Source organism: Pseudophryne corroboree, chromosome 4 (assembly GCF_028390025.1).
Source record: "Pseudophryne corroboree isolate aPseCor3 chromosome 4, aPseCor3.hap2, whole genome shotgun sequence".
In the NCBI taxonomy this organism is placed as follows: domain Eukaryota; kingdom Metazoa; phylum Chordata; class Amphibia; order Anura; family Myobatrachidae; genus Pseudophryne; species Pseudophryne corroboree.
The window spans coordinates 375,892,265-375,911,921 of record NC_086447.1 but is presented as its reverse complement, the minus strand read 5'-3'; the positions used below and the strand labels follow the sequence as shown (position 1 = coordinate 375,911,921).

At 48.5% G+C, this 19,657-nt stretch overlaps 1 protein-coding gene across 3 annotated transcripts in view; it reads right to left on the bottom strand.

Moving 5' to 3' along the window:
- The window catches only part of LOC134909605 (major facilitator superfamily domain-containing protein 8-like), a 304,598-nt gene that overhangs the window by 146,307 nt on the left and 138,634 nt on the right, over positions 1-19,657 (bottom strand). For all 3 annotated transcript variants that reach the window (XM_063916651.1, XM_063916650.1, XM_063916649.1), the window contains exons 8-9: positions 17,218-17,291; positions 17,045-17,128 (exon numbers count right to left, since the gene is read on the bottom strand). In XM_063916651.1, coding sequence (XP_063772721.1) covers positions 17,045-17,128; positions 17,218-17,291 — 158 coding nt within the window. The remainder of the gene's footprint in view (positions 1-17,044; positions 17,129-17,217; positions 17,292-19,657) is intronic.

Genomic DNA, 19,657 nt, shown 5'->3' with positions numbered 1-19,657 from the left:
ATACCAAGTCCTTCTTGGCCAATCCGGAACAATGAGTATTGTTCTCACTCCTCTTTTTCTTATGATTCTCAGCACCCTGGGTATGAGAGGAAGAGGAGGAAATACATAGACCGACTGGAACACCCACGGTGTCACCAGTGCGTCCACAGCTATCGCCTGAGGGTCTCTTGACCTGGCGCAATATTTCTGTAGCTTTTTGTTGAGGCGGGATGCCATCTTGTCCACCTGTGGCAGTTCCCACCGACTTGCAATCTGCGTGAAGACTTCTTGATGAAGTCCCCACTCTCCCGGGTGGAGGTCGTGCCTGCTGAGGAAGTCTGCTTCCCAGTTGTCCACTCCCGGAATGAACACTGCTGACAGTGCGCTTACGTGATTCTCCGCCCAGCGAAGAATTCTGGTGGCTTCTACCATCGCCACCCTGTTCCTTGTGCCGCCTTGGCGGTTTACATGAGCCACTGCGGTGATGTTGTCTGATTGAATTAGAACCGGTTGGTCGCGAAGCAGGGACTCCGCTTGACGTAGGGCGTTGTATATGGCCCTTAGATCCAGGATGTTGATGTGAAGGCAAGTCTCCTGACTTGACCACAGCCCTTGGAAATTTCTTCCCTGTGTGACTGCCCCCCACCCTCGGAGGCTTGCATCCGTGGTCACCAGGACCCAGTCCTGAATGCCGAATCTGCGACCTTCGAGAAGGTGAGCACTCTGCAGCCACCACAGGAGAGACACCCTGGCCCTGGGGGATAGGGTGATCAACCGATACATCTGAAGATGTGATCCGGACCACTTGTCCAACAGATCCCATTGAAAGGTCCTCGCATGGAACCTGCCGAAGGGAATGGCCTCGTATGATGCCACCATCTTTCCCAGAACTCGCGTGCAGTGATGCACCGACACCTGTTTTGGCTTTAATAGGTCTCTGACCAGTGTCATGAGCTCCTGAGCCTTCTCCATCGGGAGATAAACCCTCTTCTGGTCCGTGTCCAGAATCATGCCCAGGAAAGGCAGACGAGTCGTAGGAATCAACTGCGACTTTGGAATATTTAGAATCCAGCCGTGCTGTTGTAACACTTCCCGAGAGCGTGCTACGCTGATCAGCAACTGTTCTCTGGACCTCGCCTTTATGAGGAGATCGTCCAAGTATGGGATAATTGTGACCCCTTGCTTCCGCAGGAGTACCATCATTTCTGCCATTACCTTGGTAAATATTCTCGGTGCCGTGGAGAGACCAAACGGCAACGTCTGAAATTGGTAATGACAATCCTGTACCACAAACCTGAGGTACGCCTGATGAGGTGGATAAATGGGGACATGAAGGTATGCATCCTTTATGTCCAGAGACACCATAAAATCCCCCCCTTCCAGGCTTGCGATGACCGCTCTGAGCGATTCCATCTTGAACTTGAACCTTTTCAGGTATATGTTCAGGGATTTTAAATTCAATATGGGTCTGACCGAACCGTCCGGTTTCGGTACCACAAACATGGTCGAATAATACCCCTTCCCTTGTTGAAGGAGGTGAACCTTGACCACCACCTGCTGAAGATACAATTTGTGAATTGCAGCTAACACTATTTCCCTCTCTAAGGGGGAAGCTACTATTTCCCTCTCTAAGGGGGAAGCTACTATTTCCCTCTCTAAGGGGGAAGCTGGCAGGGCCGATTTGAGGTATCGGTGAGGGGGCATCTCTTCGAATTCCAGCTTGTATCCCTGAGACACAATCTCTATCGCCCAGGGATCCACCTGGGAGTGAACCCACTTGTGGCTGAAATTTCGGAGACGCGCCCCCACCGGGCCTAGCTCCGCCTGTGGAGCCCCAGTGTCATGCGGTGGATTTAGTGGAAGCCGGGGAGGACTTCTGTTCCTGGGAACTAGCTGTGTTGTGCAGCTTCCTTCCTCTGCCCCTGCCTCTGGCAAGAAAGGACGCACCTCGGACTTTCTTGCCTTTTTGTGATCGAAAGGACTGCATTTGGTAATACGGTGCTTTCTTAGGTTGTGAGGGAACATATGGCAAAAAATTTGACTTTCCATCAGTAGCCGTGGAGACCAGGTCCGAGAGACCCTCCCCAAACAATTCCTCACCCTTGTAAGGTAAAACCTCCATATGCCTTTTTGAGTCGGCATCATCTGTCCATTGCCGAGTCCACAGCACCCTTCTGGCAGAAATCGACATTGCATTTATTCTAGAGCCCAGTAGGCTAATGTCTCTTTGAGCATCTCTCATATAAAGGACAGGGTCTTTAATATGCCCCAGGGTCATTAATATAGTATCCTTGTCTAATGTATCAAGTTCCTCAGATAAGGTATCCGTCCATGCTGCTACAGCACTACACACCCAGGCCGACGCAATTGCCGGCCTTAGTAAGGTACCTGAATGTGTATAAATGGACTTCAGGGTACCCTCTTGCTTCCTATCCGCAGCATCTTTTAGGGTGGCCGTATCCTGTGACGGCAGGGCTACCCTCTTGGATAAGCGTGTTAAAGCTTTGTCCACCCTAGGGGAGGATTCCCAGCGTAACCTGTCCGTTGGCAGGAAAGGATACGCCATAAGCATCCGTTTGGAAATCTGCAGTTTTTTATCTGGAGATTCCCAAGCCTTTTCACATAACTCATTTAGCTCGTGTGAAGGGGGAAAGGTCACCACCTGCCTTTTTTCCCCATACATATGAACCCTCTTGTCAGGGACTGGGGTTTCCTCTGTGATGTGCAACACATCCTTAATTGCTATAATCATATAACGGATTGATTTGGCCAATTTAGGTTGTAACTTTGCATCATCGTAATCGACACTGGAGTCAGAATCCATGTTGGTATCTGTGTCAACAATTTGGGATAGTGGGCGCTTCTGAGACCCTGACGGCCTCTGCGACATAGGATCAGGCACGGGCTGAGACCCTGACTGTCCCAAGGCTTCAGCTTTATCCAACCTTTTATGCAAGGAATTAACATTATCATTTAAAACCTTCCACATATCCATCCAATCAGGTGTCGGCGCCGTCGGCGGAGACACCACATTCATTTGCTCCCGCTCTGTTTCCACATAGCCTTCCTCGTCAAACATGTCGACACAAGCGTACCGACACACCACACACACAGGGGATGCTCTTTTTGAAGACAGTTCCCCCACAAGGCCCTTTGGAGAGACAGAGAGAGCGTATGCCAGCACACACCCCAGCGCTATATAACCCAGGAATCACACAGTACCTTAGTGTTAACCCAGTAGCCGCTGTAATAATGATTTTTGCGCCTAATTATGTGCTCCCCCTCTCTTTTTTACCCTCCGTGTATCTGCAGGGGAGAAATACAGAAATAGTCAACCACTGCGCTCTCGGCGGCTGCAGTTGCGTAGAACCCTGGTGTCACCCAACACCATACAACATAGACATAAACAGAAAAAATGAGAACTACCTCAACCGCGCTCAGCTTAAAAAAAGTCCACTTAGATGTCTTAAACGTTCAGGAATATGTCAGTCCGTAAAAAGAGAGGAGGTCGTCTTCTAATCTTTTTTTCTTTAGTTCATTAGGTAGAGGAATTCCCTCTGGATTGATCCAAAGTCCCTCAAAAAGAATAGAAGAACAATATCGTGTAGTATGTCCTGGATTTTGGAGTGATTGGTGGTTCTAGATTTTATGGTTAATCACGATAGTTCGTACCGTACTCACGTCTAAAAGGAAGAGTTTCCACTCAAAGGTTTCTTTATGGGCCCAAACTTCTCCTAACCGGATGGAAGAAGACAACACAGAGAATTGGGCGCTAATGTTTAAATTGAATGTGTAGCCGCACGTTCCTGGGGCTTGGTTCCTCTGCCACCATTTACATACAACCAGAAAAGACAAAAAATTGGAACTGCGCTTAGCATTCAATTAAATGTTTTATTCATTCCCATATAAAAAAATATATATATATAAAATGTATATACCTATACAGTTACCGGCCGGATTTCTTATATCCCACAAATCTAAACAAGCAAAATTTAAATATGCATCCAGCATTTAGTGCTACTATAGCATATTTCTATTATATATTGAGAAATTCTCTCCTAAAAACATATATTAAAACATTTGTGCACATAAGGAAACTCCACTAATTGAAATAACTGTTTTCAGGTGACTCCTATAACATTGCAGGCGTCCCTGCAATGTAGGGTAATTAATGTACTGTCCGTTTGTTTTTATGACAGAAAGAGATTAGTGGGTTAATACTTCAGTCATTTATTCGGCACTGTCCCAAGGATCAAGGGTTAGCAAAGCAGTTTTGTTAAAGCAGTATTGACAGGCTTATAATATATCCTTCCTTTTGACACTAGATTGTCACAGCTGCCTCTGAGTGAGATGTCATGAACCCAGGTGTAATAGCGTCCCAAAGATCGTCGGTCAGCAAAGCAGTAATGTCAGTACAATTGCATCAAGCTTATGATATGTTATTCCCTTTAGCACTAGGGTACATCTGCTGCCTCTAAATAGGATGTAATATAACTCAGATAGGGGAGCGTACTCCCTATTCCCCCTTAGCACTGGGGTCCGGACGTCCGGGTGCTGAGTACCTTAATATGATGATGAGACAGCATATGATTGCTTGAAGAATTGATTAGGCCGGCCGGCTGTAAACTCACTTTTATCCACATACGCGTTTCTCCGCCTTAGTATGTCCTCGGCGGCTTCCTCAGTGAGGAAGCCGCCGAGGACATACTAAGGTGGAGAAACGCGTATGTGGATAAAAGTGAGTTTACAGCCGGCCGGCCTAATCAATTCTTCCAGCAATCGTATGCTGTCTCATCATCATATTAAGGTACTCAGCACCCGGACATCCGGACCCCAGTGCTAAGGGGGAATAGGGAGTACGCTCCCCTATCTGAGTTATATTACATCCTATTTAGAGGCAGCAGATGTACCCTAGTGCTAAAGGGAATAACATATCATAAGCTTGATGCAATTGTACTGACATTACTGCTTTGCTGACCGACGATCTTTGGGACGCTATTACACCTGGGTTCATGACATCTCACTCAGAGGCAGCTGTGACAATCTAGTGTCAAAAGGAAGGATATATTATAAGCCTGTCAATACTGCTTTAACAAAACTGCTTTGCTAACCCTTGATACTTGGGACAGTGCCAAATAAATGACTGAAATATTAACCCACTAATCTCTTTCTGTCATAAAAACAAACGGACAGTACATTAATTACCCTACATTGCAGGGACGCCTGCAATGTTATAGGAGTCACCTGAAAACAGTTATTTCAATTAGTGGAGTTTCCTTATGTGCACAAATGTTTTAATATATGTTTTTAGGAGAGAATTTCTCAATATATAATAGAAATATGCTATAGTAGCACTAAATGCTGGATGCATATTTAAATTTTGCTTGTTTAGATTTGTGGGATATAAGAAATCCGGCCGGTAACTGTATAGGTATATACATTTTATATATATATATTTTTTTTTATATGGGAATGAATAAAACATTTAATTGAATGCTAAGCGCAGTTCCAATTTTTTGTCTTTTCCGGATGGAAGAAGGTTCGTTTTCTTTCAATTCCATACTCACACTCCAAGTATATTCAATAAACCCGTAAAGGTATCTTTAACCGTAGATCATGTTCAACCAGATAAATAAATGTCAGAATATGAATGGGCAAGCGTACCCCACTTACAGTCTTCAAAAATGGTGTCAAGCCCGTAGCGGTTTCTTTTTCCACTCCCTTCCTAGGAAGTGGAACTCCACTGTCGAGTACTTCCAATCTCGGAATAATAAAACATATATCACGAGTGGAAGTGGATAAAGGAAATTTATTACAATTAAATAGCAGTAGGGCACAATCCTAATGGACAGTCCAGAAGATGTTTACACAGTCAAAAAGATGAGATAGATCCGGATTACCTCACCTCAATAAATGGTAGTCTGGAAGGTCCGTGGGTAATGTGTAGCCCTCACACCCAGAGGATTAGAAGACGACCTCCTCTCTTTTTACGGACTGACATATTCCTGAACGTTTAAGACATCTAAGTGGACTTTTTTTAAGCTGAGCGCGGTTGAGGTAGTTCTCATTTTTTCTGTGTATCTGCAGGGGAGAGCCTGGGGAGCTTCCTTTTCAGCAGAGCTGTGGAGAAAAAATGGCGCTGGTGAGTGCTGAGGAAGAAGCCCCGCCCCCTCAGCTTCTGTCCCGCGTTTCTGTACAATATTATGGCGGGGACTCATACATATATACAGTGCCCAACTGTATATATGTCCAACTTTTGCCAAGAGGTCCTAATTGCTGCCCAGGGCGCCCCCCCCCACCCCCCCCCCCTGCGCCCTGCACCCTTACAGTGACCAGAGTATGTGGGTGTATGTGTGAGCAATGGCGCACAGCTGCAGTGCTGTGCGCTACCTCAGTGAAGACTGGAGTCTTCTGCCGCCGATTTCGAAGTCTTCTTGCTTCTTATGCTCACCCGGCTTCTGTCTTCCGGCTCTGCGAGGGGGACGGCGGCGCGGCCCCGGGATCGGACGACGAGGGTGAGATCCTGTGTACGATCCCTCTGGAGCTAATGGTGTCCAGTTGCCTAAGAAGCAGGACCTATCTACAGAGAGTAGGGCTGCTTCTCTCCCCTCAGTCCCACGAAGCAGGGAGTCTGTTGCCAGCAGAGCTCCCTGAAAATAAAAAACCTAACAAAATACTTTCTTACAGCAAGCTCAGGAGAGCTCACTGAACAGCACCCAGCTCGTCCGGGCACAGAATCAAACTGAGGTCTGGAGGAGGGACATAGAGGGAGGAGCCAGAGCACACCAGAATCCAAATTCTTTCTTAAAGTGCCCATGTCTCCTGCGGAGCCCGTCTATTCCCCATGGTCCTTACGGAGTCCCCAGCATCCACTAGGACGCTAGAGAAATGAGACACATTCCTTGAGGTCACAAACTAACAGAACTGTGCATCTACAGCAATGTTGGCCAACCCGCGGCTCTTGAGCCGCATGCAGCTTTTTTATCCGCCACATGCGGCTCGGTCGGCTCCTGGCCACAACTGCCCCCAGCCCCAGACACACACACGCCTCTCCAGCGGCGGTGTCTCTCTTCAATTCGGCACGGCCCGTGAGCCAATCAGCTAAGGCTCCTGATTGGCTGCCGCACCGAAAGCTTTGATTGGCTCATGGACCGGTGCCTAATTGAAGAGAGATACCGCCGCCGGAGGGTGAGCACTGAGCAGCAGCAGCGCAGTGAGCAGGGGTGGGGGTTAGCACTGTGGGGACATGTGTATCTGCACTGGGGGCATAGCAGGCACTGTGGGGTCATATCTGGCACTGGGGGCATAGCTGGCACTGGGGACATTTGTATCTGTCTCTGGGGACATAGTAGACACTGTGGGGGTACATCTGGCACTGGGGGCATAGCTGGCACTGGGGGGACATATGTATGTGGCACTGGGGGCATAGCTGGCACTGTGAGGACATGTGTAACTGGCACTGAGGGGCATAGCTGGCACTGGGGTAGAGCTGGCATTGTGGGGGCATGTGTATCTGGCACTGGAGGCATAGCTGGCACTGTGGGGACATATGTATCTGCACTAGGGGTATATCTGGCACTGGGGCATAGCAGGCACTGTGGGGACATGTGTATCTGGCACTGGGGGCATAGTTGGCACTGTGGGGACATATGTATCTGCACTGGGGACATAGCAGGCACTGTGGGGACATGTGTATCTAGCACTGGGGGCATATCTGGCGCTAGAGGAATAGCAGGCACTGTGGGGACATATTTATCTGCACTGGGAGCATAGCTGGCACTGTGGGGACATGTGTATCTGGCACTGGGAGCATAGCTGGCACTGTGGGGACATGTCTGGCACTGTGGGGGCATGTGTATCTAGCACTGGGGGCATAGCTGGCACTGTGGGGGCATGTGTATCTGGCACTGGGGGCATAGCTGGCACTGTGGGGGCATGTGTATCTGGCACTGGGAGCATAGCTGGCACTGTGGAGACATGTGTATCTGGCACTGGGAGCATAGCTGGCACTGTGGGGACATGTGTATCTGGCACTGGGAGCATAGCTGGCACTGTGGGGACATGTCTGGCACTGTGGGGGCATGTGTATCTAGCACTGGGGGCATAGCTGGCACTGTGGGGGCATGTGTATCTGGCACTGGGGGCATAGCTGGCACTGTGGGGGCATGTGTATCTGGCACTGGGAGCATAGCTGGCACTGTGGAGACATGTGTATCTGGCACTGGGAGCATAGCTGGCACTGTGGGGACATGTCTGGCACTGTGGGGGCATGTGTATCTAGCACTGGGGGCATAGCTGGCACTGTGGGGGCATGTGTATCTGGCACTGGGGGCATAGCTGGCACTGTGGGGGCATGTGTATCTGGCACTGGGGGCATAGCTGGCACTGTGGGGGCATGTGTATCTGGCACTGGGGGCATAGCTGGCACTGTGGGGGCATGTGTATCCGGCACTGGGGGCATAGCTGGCACTGTGGGGGCATGTGTATCCGGCACTGGGGGCATAGCTGGCACTGTGGGGGCATGTGTATCCGGCACTGGGGGCATAGCTGGCACTGTGGGGGCATGTGTATCTAGCACTGGGGGCATAGCTGGCACTGTGGGGGCATGTGTATCTAGCACTGGGGGCATAGCTGGCACTGTGGGGGCATGTGTATCTAGCACTGGGGGCATACCTGGCACTGTGGGGGCATGTGTATCTAGCACTGGGGGGCATAGGTGGCACTGTGGGGGCATGTGTATCTAGCACTGGGGCGCATAGGTGGCACTGTGGGGGCATGTGTATCTTACACTGGGGGGCATAGCTGGCACTGTGGGGACATATGTATCTGCACTGGGGGCATAGAAGGCACTGTGAGGACATGCTTATCTAGCACTGGGGGCATATCTGGCGCTGGGGGCATAGCAGGCACTGTGGGGACATATGTATCTGCACAGGGGGCATAGCTGGCACTGTGGGGAAATGTGTATCTGGCACTGGGGGCATAGCTGGCACTGTGGGGAAATGTGTATCTGGCACTGGGGGCATAGCTGGCACTGTGGGGGAATGTGTATCTTGCACTGGGGGCATAGCAGGCACTGTGGGGACATGTGTATCTAGCACTGGGGGCATATTTGGCGCTAGGGGCATAGCAGGCACTGTGGGGACATGTGTATCTGGCACTGGGGGCATAGCTGGCACTGTGGGGACATGTGTATCTAGCACTCAGGGCACAGCTGGCACTGTGGGGACATGTGTATCTGCACTGGGGGCATATCTTCCACTGGGGGCATAGCTGGCACTGGGGGGACATGTGTATCTTTCCGGCATTGGAGGCATAGCTGGCACTGTGGGACATGTGTATCTGGCACTGTGGGACATGTGAATCTGGCACTGGAGGCATGTATATATCTGGCACTGTGGGGCATATATGTATTTGGCACTGGGGGCATATGTGTACCTGGCACTGGGGGCAAATATGTATCCAGCACTGTGAGGGCATATATGTATCTGGAACTGTGGAGGCACCCATTTTTTGGTATTTTTATATGTATGTGGCACTGTACTGGGGCATTATATGTATGTGGCACTGTACAACATGATGAAAAACAGGGTTATGATATGAGGTCATACTACAAACGTTATACTGAAAGGTGTGCGCACAAAAATGGGGTGTGGCTTTGTGACAACTAGGCCACGCCCCAATTTTTTGCGCACGCCTTTCGTCGCGCATGATAGTGGCTCTTGCTCTTGACTACAGATATTTTCTGGCTCTTTGCCTCTGACTGGTTGGCCACCCCTGATCTACAGTATTAGCACTATTCTTTATATGATTGCTAAGTCAGGTATTCACTGAAAGTATCTAGGTATTCCTTCAAGAATCTAGTACACTGTGAAACCACTGGCACTGCCATTCCTAATGCCGAAGCACACCCATGTTATTTGTAGTAACCAGGCAGGGTTAATACAAGTAACAAGAATCTGCAGCTGTCAAATCTAAAAGGATTAAAATCCTTCAACTGTTTGAGACAATTTTGGTGACTCATCATTAAGCAACACGGGAGAACATGCAAAGGGATAGTCTATCATTAATTTATCTCGTTTGTCAGGTTTAAGTTTTTGCTTTCCTATGCCAAATGCTTGCATCTTATAAAGACACTCATTAATAGATATATATAATACAGCCTACATTTAAAGTATGTTTTGTGCTCTAAAGGGGGGTACACAGGGAGCGATGTTCAGCTAATTTCTAAACAATCTGACTAGATTGCTTAGAAATTAGCTGAACATCGCTCCATGTGTAGGAGTGCCGGCGACAGCGATGCGCGGTCCCGTGCGTCGCTATCGCCGGTGCTAGATTGGCCTGTATTCAGGCACAATCTAGCAGGTCGTTCATTTCACGGCTGAGCGGGCCCCTGTGTCCGTCCTCCCCTCGTCAGCACATCGTGCTGTGCTGAGTGGGGGGAGAGATGTGTGCACAAACCGCTCAGCACACATCTCTGGGGAAATCTCCCCGTCAGTATGGCGCTTAAGCTTTGGGATCCTTTGAAATCAGCAGGCACCTTCACAAAGAACATTTGGTTTTACGGTGCACCGTAACCAGGAAAGAACCAGGAAAGAACTTGACTGCTAGGGTCTAAGGCCCAACAACAATGTACCTTTTTTCTGCACTGTGTGCCTATTATTTGGTTGCAAGTGCCTTCAAATTAGAAATATTGAATTTGACGGCAGATAAGAACCACTTGGCTTTAGAGCAGGGAACATCTCTGTATATGTCCTCTACAATATTTTATTGCATATGTAAGCCCATTCTCCATCGCCAAAGTGCGTTGCAGTTAGCTTGATATGGAAACCCAACTATTTCCCTGTAAAAACAGGTGCATAAAGGCCCATACACACTAAACGACCCCCACCAACGACGATACTGGCAGCAGATGGGACACGGCAGGGTGCTGCATACACACTTGCCGATGCCATCGGGGAAGGGAGCATCTGCAGCATAGCTGTCGTTAACGAGTACCTCCCTCGTCTGCACATGTTCAGATGAGGGAGGGTGTCGTTAACGATGCACAGGCGTTGTGTACACACTAGACGAGATTGTAAAAGATCTCGCTCAGAATGGCCCTTCTGAGCGTTATCTTTTATTTTCTCGTCTAGTGTGTGTGGGCCTTTTGTCATCACAAAAATAAGAATTTACTTACCGATAATTCTATTTCTCGTAGTCCGTAGTGGATGCTGGGACTCCGTCAGGACCATGGGGATTAGCGGGCTCCGCAGGAGACAGGGCACATCTAAAAAAGCTTTTAGGTCACATGGTGTGTACTGGCTCCTCCCCCCATGACCCTCCTCCAAGCCTCAGTTAGGTACTGTGCCCGGACGAGCGTACACAATAAGGAAGGATCTTGAATCCCGGGTAAGACTCATACCAGCCACACCGTACAACTTGTGATCTGAACCCAGTTAACAGTATGATAACAAAACGAAGTAGCCTCCGAAAAGATGGCTCACAACAATAGTAATAACCCGATTTTTGTAACAATAACTATGTACAAGCATTGCAGACAATCCGCACTTGGGATGGGCGCCCAGCATCCACTACGGACTACGAGAAATAGAATTATCGGTAAGTAAATTCTTATTTTCTCTAACGTCCTAGTGGATGCTGGGGACTCCGTCAGGACCATGGGGATTATACCAAAGCTCCCAAACGGGCGGGAGAGTGCGGATGACTCTGCAGCACCGAATGAGAGAACTCCAGGTCCTCCTTAGCCAGAGTATCAAAATTTGTAAAATTTTACAAACGTGTTCTCCCCTGACCACGTAGCTGCTCGGCAAAGTTGTAATGCCGAGACTCCTCGGGCAGCCGCCCAGGATGAGCCCACCTTCCTTGTGGAATGGGCATCTACATATTTCGTCTGTGGCAGGCCTGCCACAGAATGTGCAAGCTGAATTGTACTACAAATCCCGCGTGCAATAGACTGCTTAGAAGCATGAGCACCCAGCTTGTTGGGTGTATACAATATAAACAGCAAGTCAGACTTTCTGACTCCAGCCGTCCTAACTATATATATATATATATATATATATATATATATATATATATATATATATATATATATATATATATATATATATTTTAGGGCCCTGACCACGTCTAGTAACTTGGAGTCCTCCAAGTCCCTAGTAGCCGCAGGCACCACAAGAGGTTGTTTCAGGTGAAAACGCTGACACCCCTTTATGAAGAAACTGGAGACGAGTCCCAGTTCTGTCCTGTTCAAATGGAAAATTTTAATATGGGCTTTTGTAAGACAAAGCCGCCCATTCTGACAATCGCCTGGCCGAGGCCAGGGCTAACAACATGGTCACTTCCCATGTGAGATATTTGTCAACAGCATGGTCACTTTCCATGTGAGATATTTCAAATCCACAGATTTGAGCGGTTCAAACCAATATGATTTTAAGAAATCCCAACACTATGTTGAGATCTCACGGTGCCCCTAGGGGCACAAAAAAGCTGTATATGCAATACATCCTTTACAATCTGGACTTCAGGAACTGAAGTCAATTCTTTCTGGAAGAAAATCTACAGGGCCGAAATTTAAATGTTAATGAACCCCAATTTGAGGTCCCAAACACTCCTGTTTTCAGGAAGTGTAGAAATCGACCTAGTTGAATTTCCGTCGTGGAGCCTTCCTGGCCTCACCCACGCAACATATTTTCACCACATGTGGTGATGACGTTGTGCGGTCACCTCCTTCCTGGCTTTGACCAGGGTAGGTATGACCTCTTATGGAATGCCTTTTCCCCTCAGGATCCGGCATTCAACCGCCATGCCGTCAAACGCAGCCGCGGTAAGTCTTGGAATAGACATGGTACTTGCTGAATCAAGTCCCTTCTTAGCTCCCCAGGCCCTTAGTCCTCTGTGAGCATTTCTTGAAGTTCCGGGTACCAAGTCCCTCTTGGCCAATCCGGAGCCACTAGTATAGTTCATACTCCTCTATGTCTTATAATTCTCAATACCCTGGTTATGAGAAACAGAGGAGGGAACACATACACTGACTGGTACACCCACGGTGTTACCAGAACATCCACAGCTATCGCCTGAAGGTCTCATGACCTGGCGGAATACCTGTCCCGTTTTTTGTTCGGGCGGGACGCCATCATGTCCACCTTTGGTCTTTGCCAACGGTCCACAATCATGTTGAAAAACTTCCCTATGAAGTTTCCACTCTCCCGGGTGGAGGTCATGCCTGCTGAGGAAGTCTGCTTCCCAGTCGTCCACTCCCGGAAAGAACACTGCTGACAGTGCTATCACATGATTTTCCGCCTAGCGAAAAATCCTTGCAGTTTTCACTGCCCTCCTGCTTCTTGTGCCGCCCTTCTGTTTACGTGGGCGACTGCCGTGATGTTATCCCACTGGATCAATACCGGCTGACCTTGAAGCAGAGGTCTAGCTAAGTTTAGAGCATTATAAATTTGCTCTAAGCTTATTTATGCGGAGAGAATTCTCCAGACTTAATCACACTTCCCTGGAAATTTTTTCCCTGTGTGACTGTTCCCCAGCCTCTCAGGCTGGCCTCCGTGGTCACCGGCATCCAATCCTGAATGCCGAATCTGCGGCCCTCTAGAAGATGAGCACTCTGTAATCACCACAGGAGAGACACCCTTTTCCTTGGATATAGGGTTATCCGCTGATGCATCTGAGGATGCGATCCGGACCATTTGTCCAGCAGATCCCACTGAAGAGTTCTTGCGGGAAATCTGCCGAATGGAATTGCTTCGTAATAAGCCACCATTTTTACCAGGACTCTTGTGCAATGATGCACTGACACTTTTCCTGGTTTTAGGAGGATCCCGATTAGCTCGGATAACTCCCTGGTTTTCTCCACTGGGAGAAACACGTTTTTCTGGACTGTGTCCAGAATCTTCCCTAGGAACAGTAGACGTGTCGTCGGAAAAAGCTGCGATTTTGGAATATTTAGAATCCACTCGTGCTGTCGTAGAACTACTTAAGATAGTGCTACTCCGACCTCCAACTGTTCTCTGGACCTTGCCCTTATCAGGAAAGCGTCCATGTTTCTTTTAAGAAAAATCATCATTCCGGCCATTACCTTGGTAAAGACCCGGGGCGCCGTGGACAATCCAAACGGCAGCGTCTGAACTGATAGTGACAGTTCTGTACCAGGAACCTGAAGTACCCTTGGTGAGAAGGGCAAATTTGGACCTGTAGGTAAACGTCCCTGATATCCAGTGACATCATATCGTCCCCTTCTTCCTGGTTCGCTATCACTGCTCCGAGTGACTCCATCTTGATTTGAACGCTTGTATGTAAGTGTTCAAATATTTCAGATCTCACCGAGCCGGTTGGCTTCAGTACCACAATATAGTGTGGAATACTACCCCCTTCTTTGTTGTAAGAAGGGTACTTTGATTATCACCTGCTGGGAATACAGCCTGTGAATTGTGTGAGGGGGAGACGTCTCGAATTTCCAATGTACACCTGGGATATTACATGTAGGATCCCGGAGTTCCCTTGCGAGTGTTGCTGAAACTCTTGAGATGACCCCCTACCGCACCTGAGTCCGCTTGTACGGCCCCAGCGTTATGCTGCGGACTTGGCAGAAGCCGTGAGGAGCTTCTGTTCCTGGGAATGAGCTGCTTGCTGCAGTCTTCTTCCCTTTCCTCTCCCCCTGGGCAGATATGACTGGCCTTCGCCCGCCTGCCCGTATGGGGACGAAAGGACTGAGACTGAAAAGACTGTGTCCTTTTCTGCCAATATGTGACTCGGGGTAACAAAAGGTGGATTTTTCAGCTGTTGCCATGGCCACCAGGTCCAATGGACCGCCCCTTTATACGGCAATACTTCCATATGCCGTCTGGAATCTGCCTCACCTGACCACTGTCGTGTCTTCGTCTGGCAGATATGTACATCACATTTACTCTTGATGCCAGAATGCAAATATGCCTCTGCGCATCACACATATATAGAAATGCATCCTTAAAATGCTCTATAGACAATAAAATCCTGTCCCTGTCAAGGGTATCAAAATTTTCAGTCAGGAAATCCGACCAAGCCCCCTCAGCGCTGCACATCCAGGCTGAGGCGATTGCTGGTCGTAGTATAACACCAGTATGTGTGTATATACTGTTATGATATTTTCCAGCTTCCTATCAGCTGGCTCCTTGAGGGCGGCCGTATCTGGAAACGGTAACGCCATGTTTTTTATAAGCGTGTGAGCGCCTTGTCCACCCTAAGGTGTGTTTTCCAACTCGCCCTTACTACTGGCGGGAAAAAGGGTATACCGCCCATAACTTTCTGTCGGAGGAACCCCACGTATCATCACACACTTCATTTAATTTATCTGATTCAGGCAAAACTACAAGTAGTTTATTCCCACCCTACAAAATACCCTTATTTGTGGTACTTGTGGTATCAGAAATACGTAACACCTCCTTCATTGCCCTTAACATGTAACTTGTGGCCCTAAAGGAAAAATACGTTTGTTTCTTCACCGTCGACACTGGGGTCAGTGTCCGTGTCAGTGTCTGTCGACCGACTGAGGTAAATGGGCGTTTTTACAAGCCCCTGACGGTGTCTGAAACGCCTGGACCGATACTAATTTGTCCGCCGGCTGTCTCATGTCGTCAACCGGCTTGCAGCGTGTTGACATTATCACGTAATTCCATAAGTAAGCCATCCATTCTGGTGTCGACTCCCTAGAGAGTGACATCACCATTACAGGCAATTTTCTCCGTCTCCTCACCAACATTTTCCTCATACATGTCGACACACACGTACCGACCTACAGCACACACATACAGGGAATGCTCTGATAGAGGACAGGACCCACTAGCCCTTTGGGGAGACAGAGGGAGAGTTTGCCAGCACACACCAAAAGCGCCATAATGTATATAACAACCCTAGAAGGTGTTGTTTCTATATATGGGCTCTTAATATATAATTATATCGCCAATTTATGCCCCCCTTCTCTTTAACCCTGTTTCTGTAGTGCAGGGGAGAGTGGGAGCCTTCCTCACCAGCGGAGCTGGTCAGGAAAATGGCGCTGAGTGCTGAGGAGAATAAGCTCCGCCCCTTTCACGGCGGGCTTTTCTCCCGGTTATTAGGAAAACTGGCCTGGGTTAAATACATACATATAGCCTTAATGGCTATATGTGATGTATTTATTTGCCTCTAAGGTAATCTATATTGCTGCCCAGGGCGCCCCCAGCAGCGCCCTGCACCCTCCGTGACCGAGATCAGTGAGCCGTGTAGCAACAATGGCGCACAGCTGCAGTGCTGTGCGCTACCTTCATGAAGACTGAGGAGTCTTCTGCCGCCTGTTTCCGGACCTCCGTTCTGCCGTTCTTCAGCGTCTGTAAGGGGGATCGGCGGCGCGGCTCCGGGACGAACCCCAGGCTGACCTGTGTTCCGACTCCCTCTGGAGCTCAGTGTCCAGTAGCCTAAGACTTCAATCCTCCTGCACGCAGGTGAGTTGCAAGTCTCTCCCCTAAGTCCCTCGTTGCAGTGATCCTGTCGCCAGCAGGAATCACTGATTAGAAACCTAAAAAAAACTTTTCTAAACAGCTCTTTAAGAGAGCCACCTAGATTGCACCCTCTCGGACGGGCACAAAAACCTAACTGAGGCTTGGAGGAGGGTCATGGGGGGAGGAGCCAGTACACACCATGTGACCTAAAAGCTTTTTTAGATGTGCCCTGTCTCCTGCGGAGCCCGCTAATCCCCATGGTCCTGACGGAGTCCCCAGCATCCACTAGGACGTTAGAGAAAGAGTATATGCATTGCGGTCAGGGACCTTGATTATTTCCTTTCCAGATAAGCTGTTTTAATCATGATCTGGTGCAAAAATATAAGTTGTTTGCACTGCTACACCTTGTTGATTTCTATCTATATTTCGCACTCGTGCATGATTACCGAGATAAGAGTCCTTATCTCCAGTTATGTGACACGTATCTCTCTTTCAGCCCCATTGATAGTCAGGTGACAGATCATTATATTGCAGTCTCTTGCAGCGGTTTCTTTAATCTAATGCACATGGTTACATCTAAAGCCATATACCCGATTACACACCTCAATGCCACATAGGAAGTAAAGCAGCGAGTTCTGCAGATCCTGGAAGCCAAGATATGTTTGAGCGAGAGGAGTAACCAGTGTCTGAAGAAGAGCATAGAAACATTAGTCCAAATCTGATCTAACGCAATGATTTCTTTGTATTACTTACTGTAACTTACACATACACTCACCTCTAGTGCAGTCTGATTAAAGAATGTTACAAACTGAGTTGTCAATAGCACCACAACAGCCTCTTGCAGGAGCCCTGCAACAAGAGGCAAAAATAGGATTTTAATACCTACCGGTAAAACCTTTTCTCTTAGTCCGTAGAGGATGCTGGGGATGCTTCAAGAACCATGGGGTATAGACGGGATCCGCAGGAGACATGGGCACACTTTAAGACTTTGAATGGGTGTGAACTGGCTCCTCCCTCTATGCCCCTCCTCCAGACTCCAGTTTAAGTAACTGTGCCCAGGGAGACGGACATTTCAAGCAAAGAATTTATTGATAAACCACGGTGAGCAGTTTACCAGCTCACACCTCCAGAATGCCGCAGAACGTGGCATTCAATAGAAAACCAGCCGACGGCATGAAAAATATGTAGCAATACGCTGACAGAAAGTGTAACACAACCTGTGTGTGTAAACACAACCAATGACAGCATAACGCATGCCATGGCATGAACATCGCCAGCAACAGGCTGACTTAAATGCAACCCACCATGTGTGTAAACATACCCAATAACTGCAGATACAGTACGCACTGGGACGGGCGCCCAGCATCCTCTACGGACTAAGAGAAAAGGATTTACCGGTAGGTATTAAAATCCTATTTTCTCATTCGTCCTAGAGGATGCTGGGGATGCTTCAAGAACCATGGGGTGTATACCAAAGCTCTAGAACGGGCGGGAGAGTGCGGATGACTCTGCAGCACCGATTGACCAAACAAGAGGTCCTCCTCAGCCAGAGTATCAAACTTGTAAAACTTCGCAAAGGTGTTTGATCCCGACCAAGTAGCAGCTCGGCAAAGCTGTAATGCCGAGACCCCTCGGGAAGCCGCCTAATATGAGCCCACCTTTCTGGTAGAATGGGCCTTCACCGATTTCGGTAACGGCAATCCTGCCGTAGAATGAGCCTGCTGAATCGTATTACAGATCCAGCGTGCAATAGTCTGCTTGGAAGCAGGAGCCCCAATCATGTTGGGAGCCCATAGGACAAACAGAGCCTCTGTTTTCCTAATTTGAGCCGTTCTGGCGAAAATAAGAATTTACTCACCGGTAATTCTATTTCTCGTAGTCCGTAGTGGATGCTGGGACTCCGTAAGGACCATGGGGAATAGCGGCTCCGCAGGAGACTGGGCACAACTAAAAGAAAGCTTTAGGTCTAACTGGTGTGCACTGGCTCCTCCCCCAGACCTCAGTTAGGATACTGTGCCCGGAAGAGCTGACACAATAAGGAAGGATTTTGAATCCCGGGTAAGACTCATACCAGCCACACCAATCACACCGTATAACTCGTGATACAATACCCAGTTAACAGTATGACAACAACTGAGCCTCTCAACAATAACCCTTTAGTTAAACAATAACTATATACAAGTATTGCAGACAATCCGCACTTGGGATGGGCGCCCAGCATCCACTACGGACTACGAGAAATAGAATTACCGGTGAGTAAATTCTTATTTTCTCTGACGTCCTAAGTGGATGCTGGGACTCCGTAAGGACCATGGGGATTATACCAAAGCTCCCAAACGGGCGGGAGAGTGCGGATGACTCTGTAGCACCGAATGGGCAAACTCTAGGTCCTCCTCAGCCAGGGTGTCAAACTTGTAGAATTTAGCAAATGTGTTTGACCCCGACCAAGTAGCTGCTCGGCAAAGTTGTAGAGCCGAGACCCCTCGGGCAGCCACCCAAGAAGAGCCCACCTTCCTTGTGGAATGGGATTTCACTGATTTAGGATGCGGCAGTCCAGCCGCAGAATGTGCAAGCTGAATCGTACTACAGATCCAGCGAGCAATAGTCTGCTTTGAAGCAGGTGCACCCAACTTGTTGGGCGCATACAGGATAAATAGCGAGTCAGTCTTTCTGACTCCAGCTGTCCTGGAAACATAAATTTTCAGGGCCCTGACTACATCCAATAACTTGGAAGCCTCCAAGTCTTTTGTAGCCGCAGGCACCACGATAGGTTGGTTCAGATGAAAAGCTGATACCACCTTAGGGAGAAACTGGGGACGAGTCCTCAATTCTGCCCTATCCATATGGAAAATCAGATAAGGGCTTTTACATGACAAAGCCGCCAATTCTGATACACGCCTGGCCGAGGCCAAGGCCAACAACATGACCACTTTCCACGTGAGATATTTCAATTCCACGGTTTTAAGTGGCTCAAACCAATGTGACTTTAGGAAATCCAACACCACGTTGAGATCCCAAGGTGCCACTGGAGGCACAAAAGGGGGCTGAATATGCAGCACTCCCTTAACAAAAGTCTGAACTTCAGGTAGTGAAGCCAGTTCTCTCTGGAAGAAAATCGATAGAGCCGAAATCTGGACCTTAATGGAACCCAATTTTAGGCCCATAGTCACCCCTGACTGTAGGAAGTGCAGAAAACGGCCCAGCTGAAATTCCTC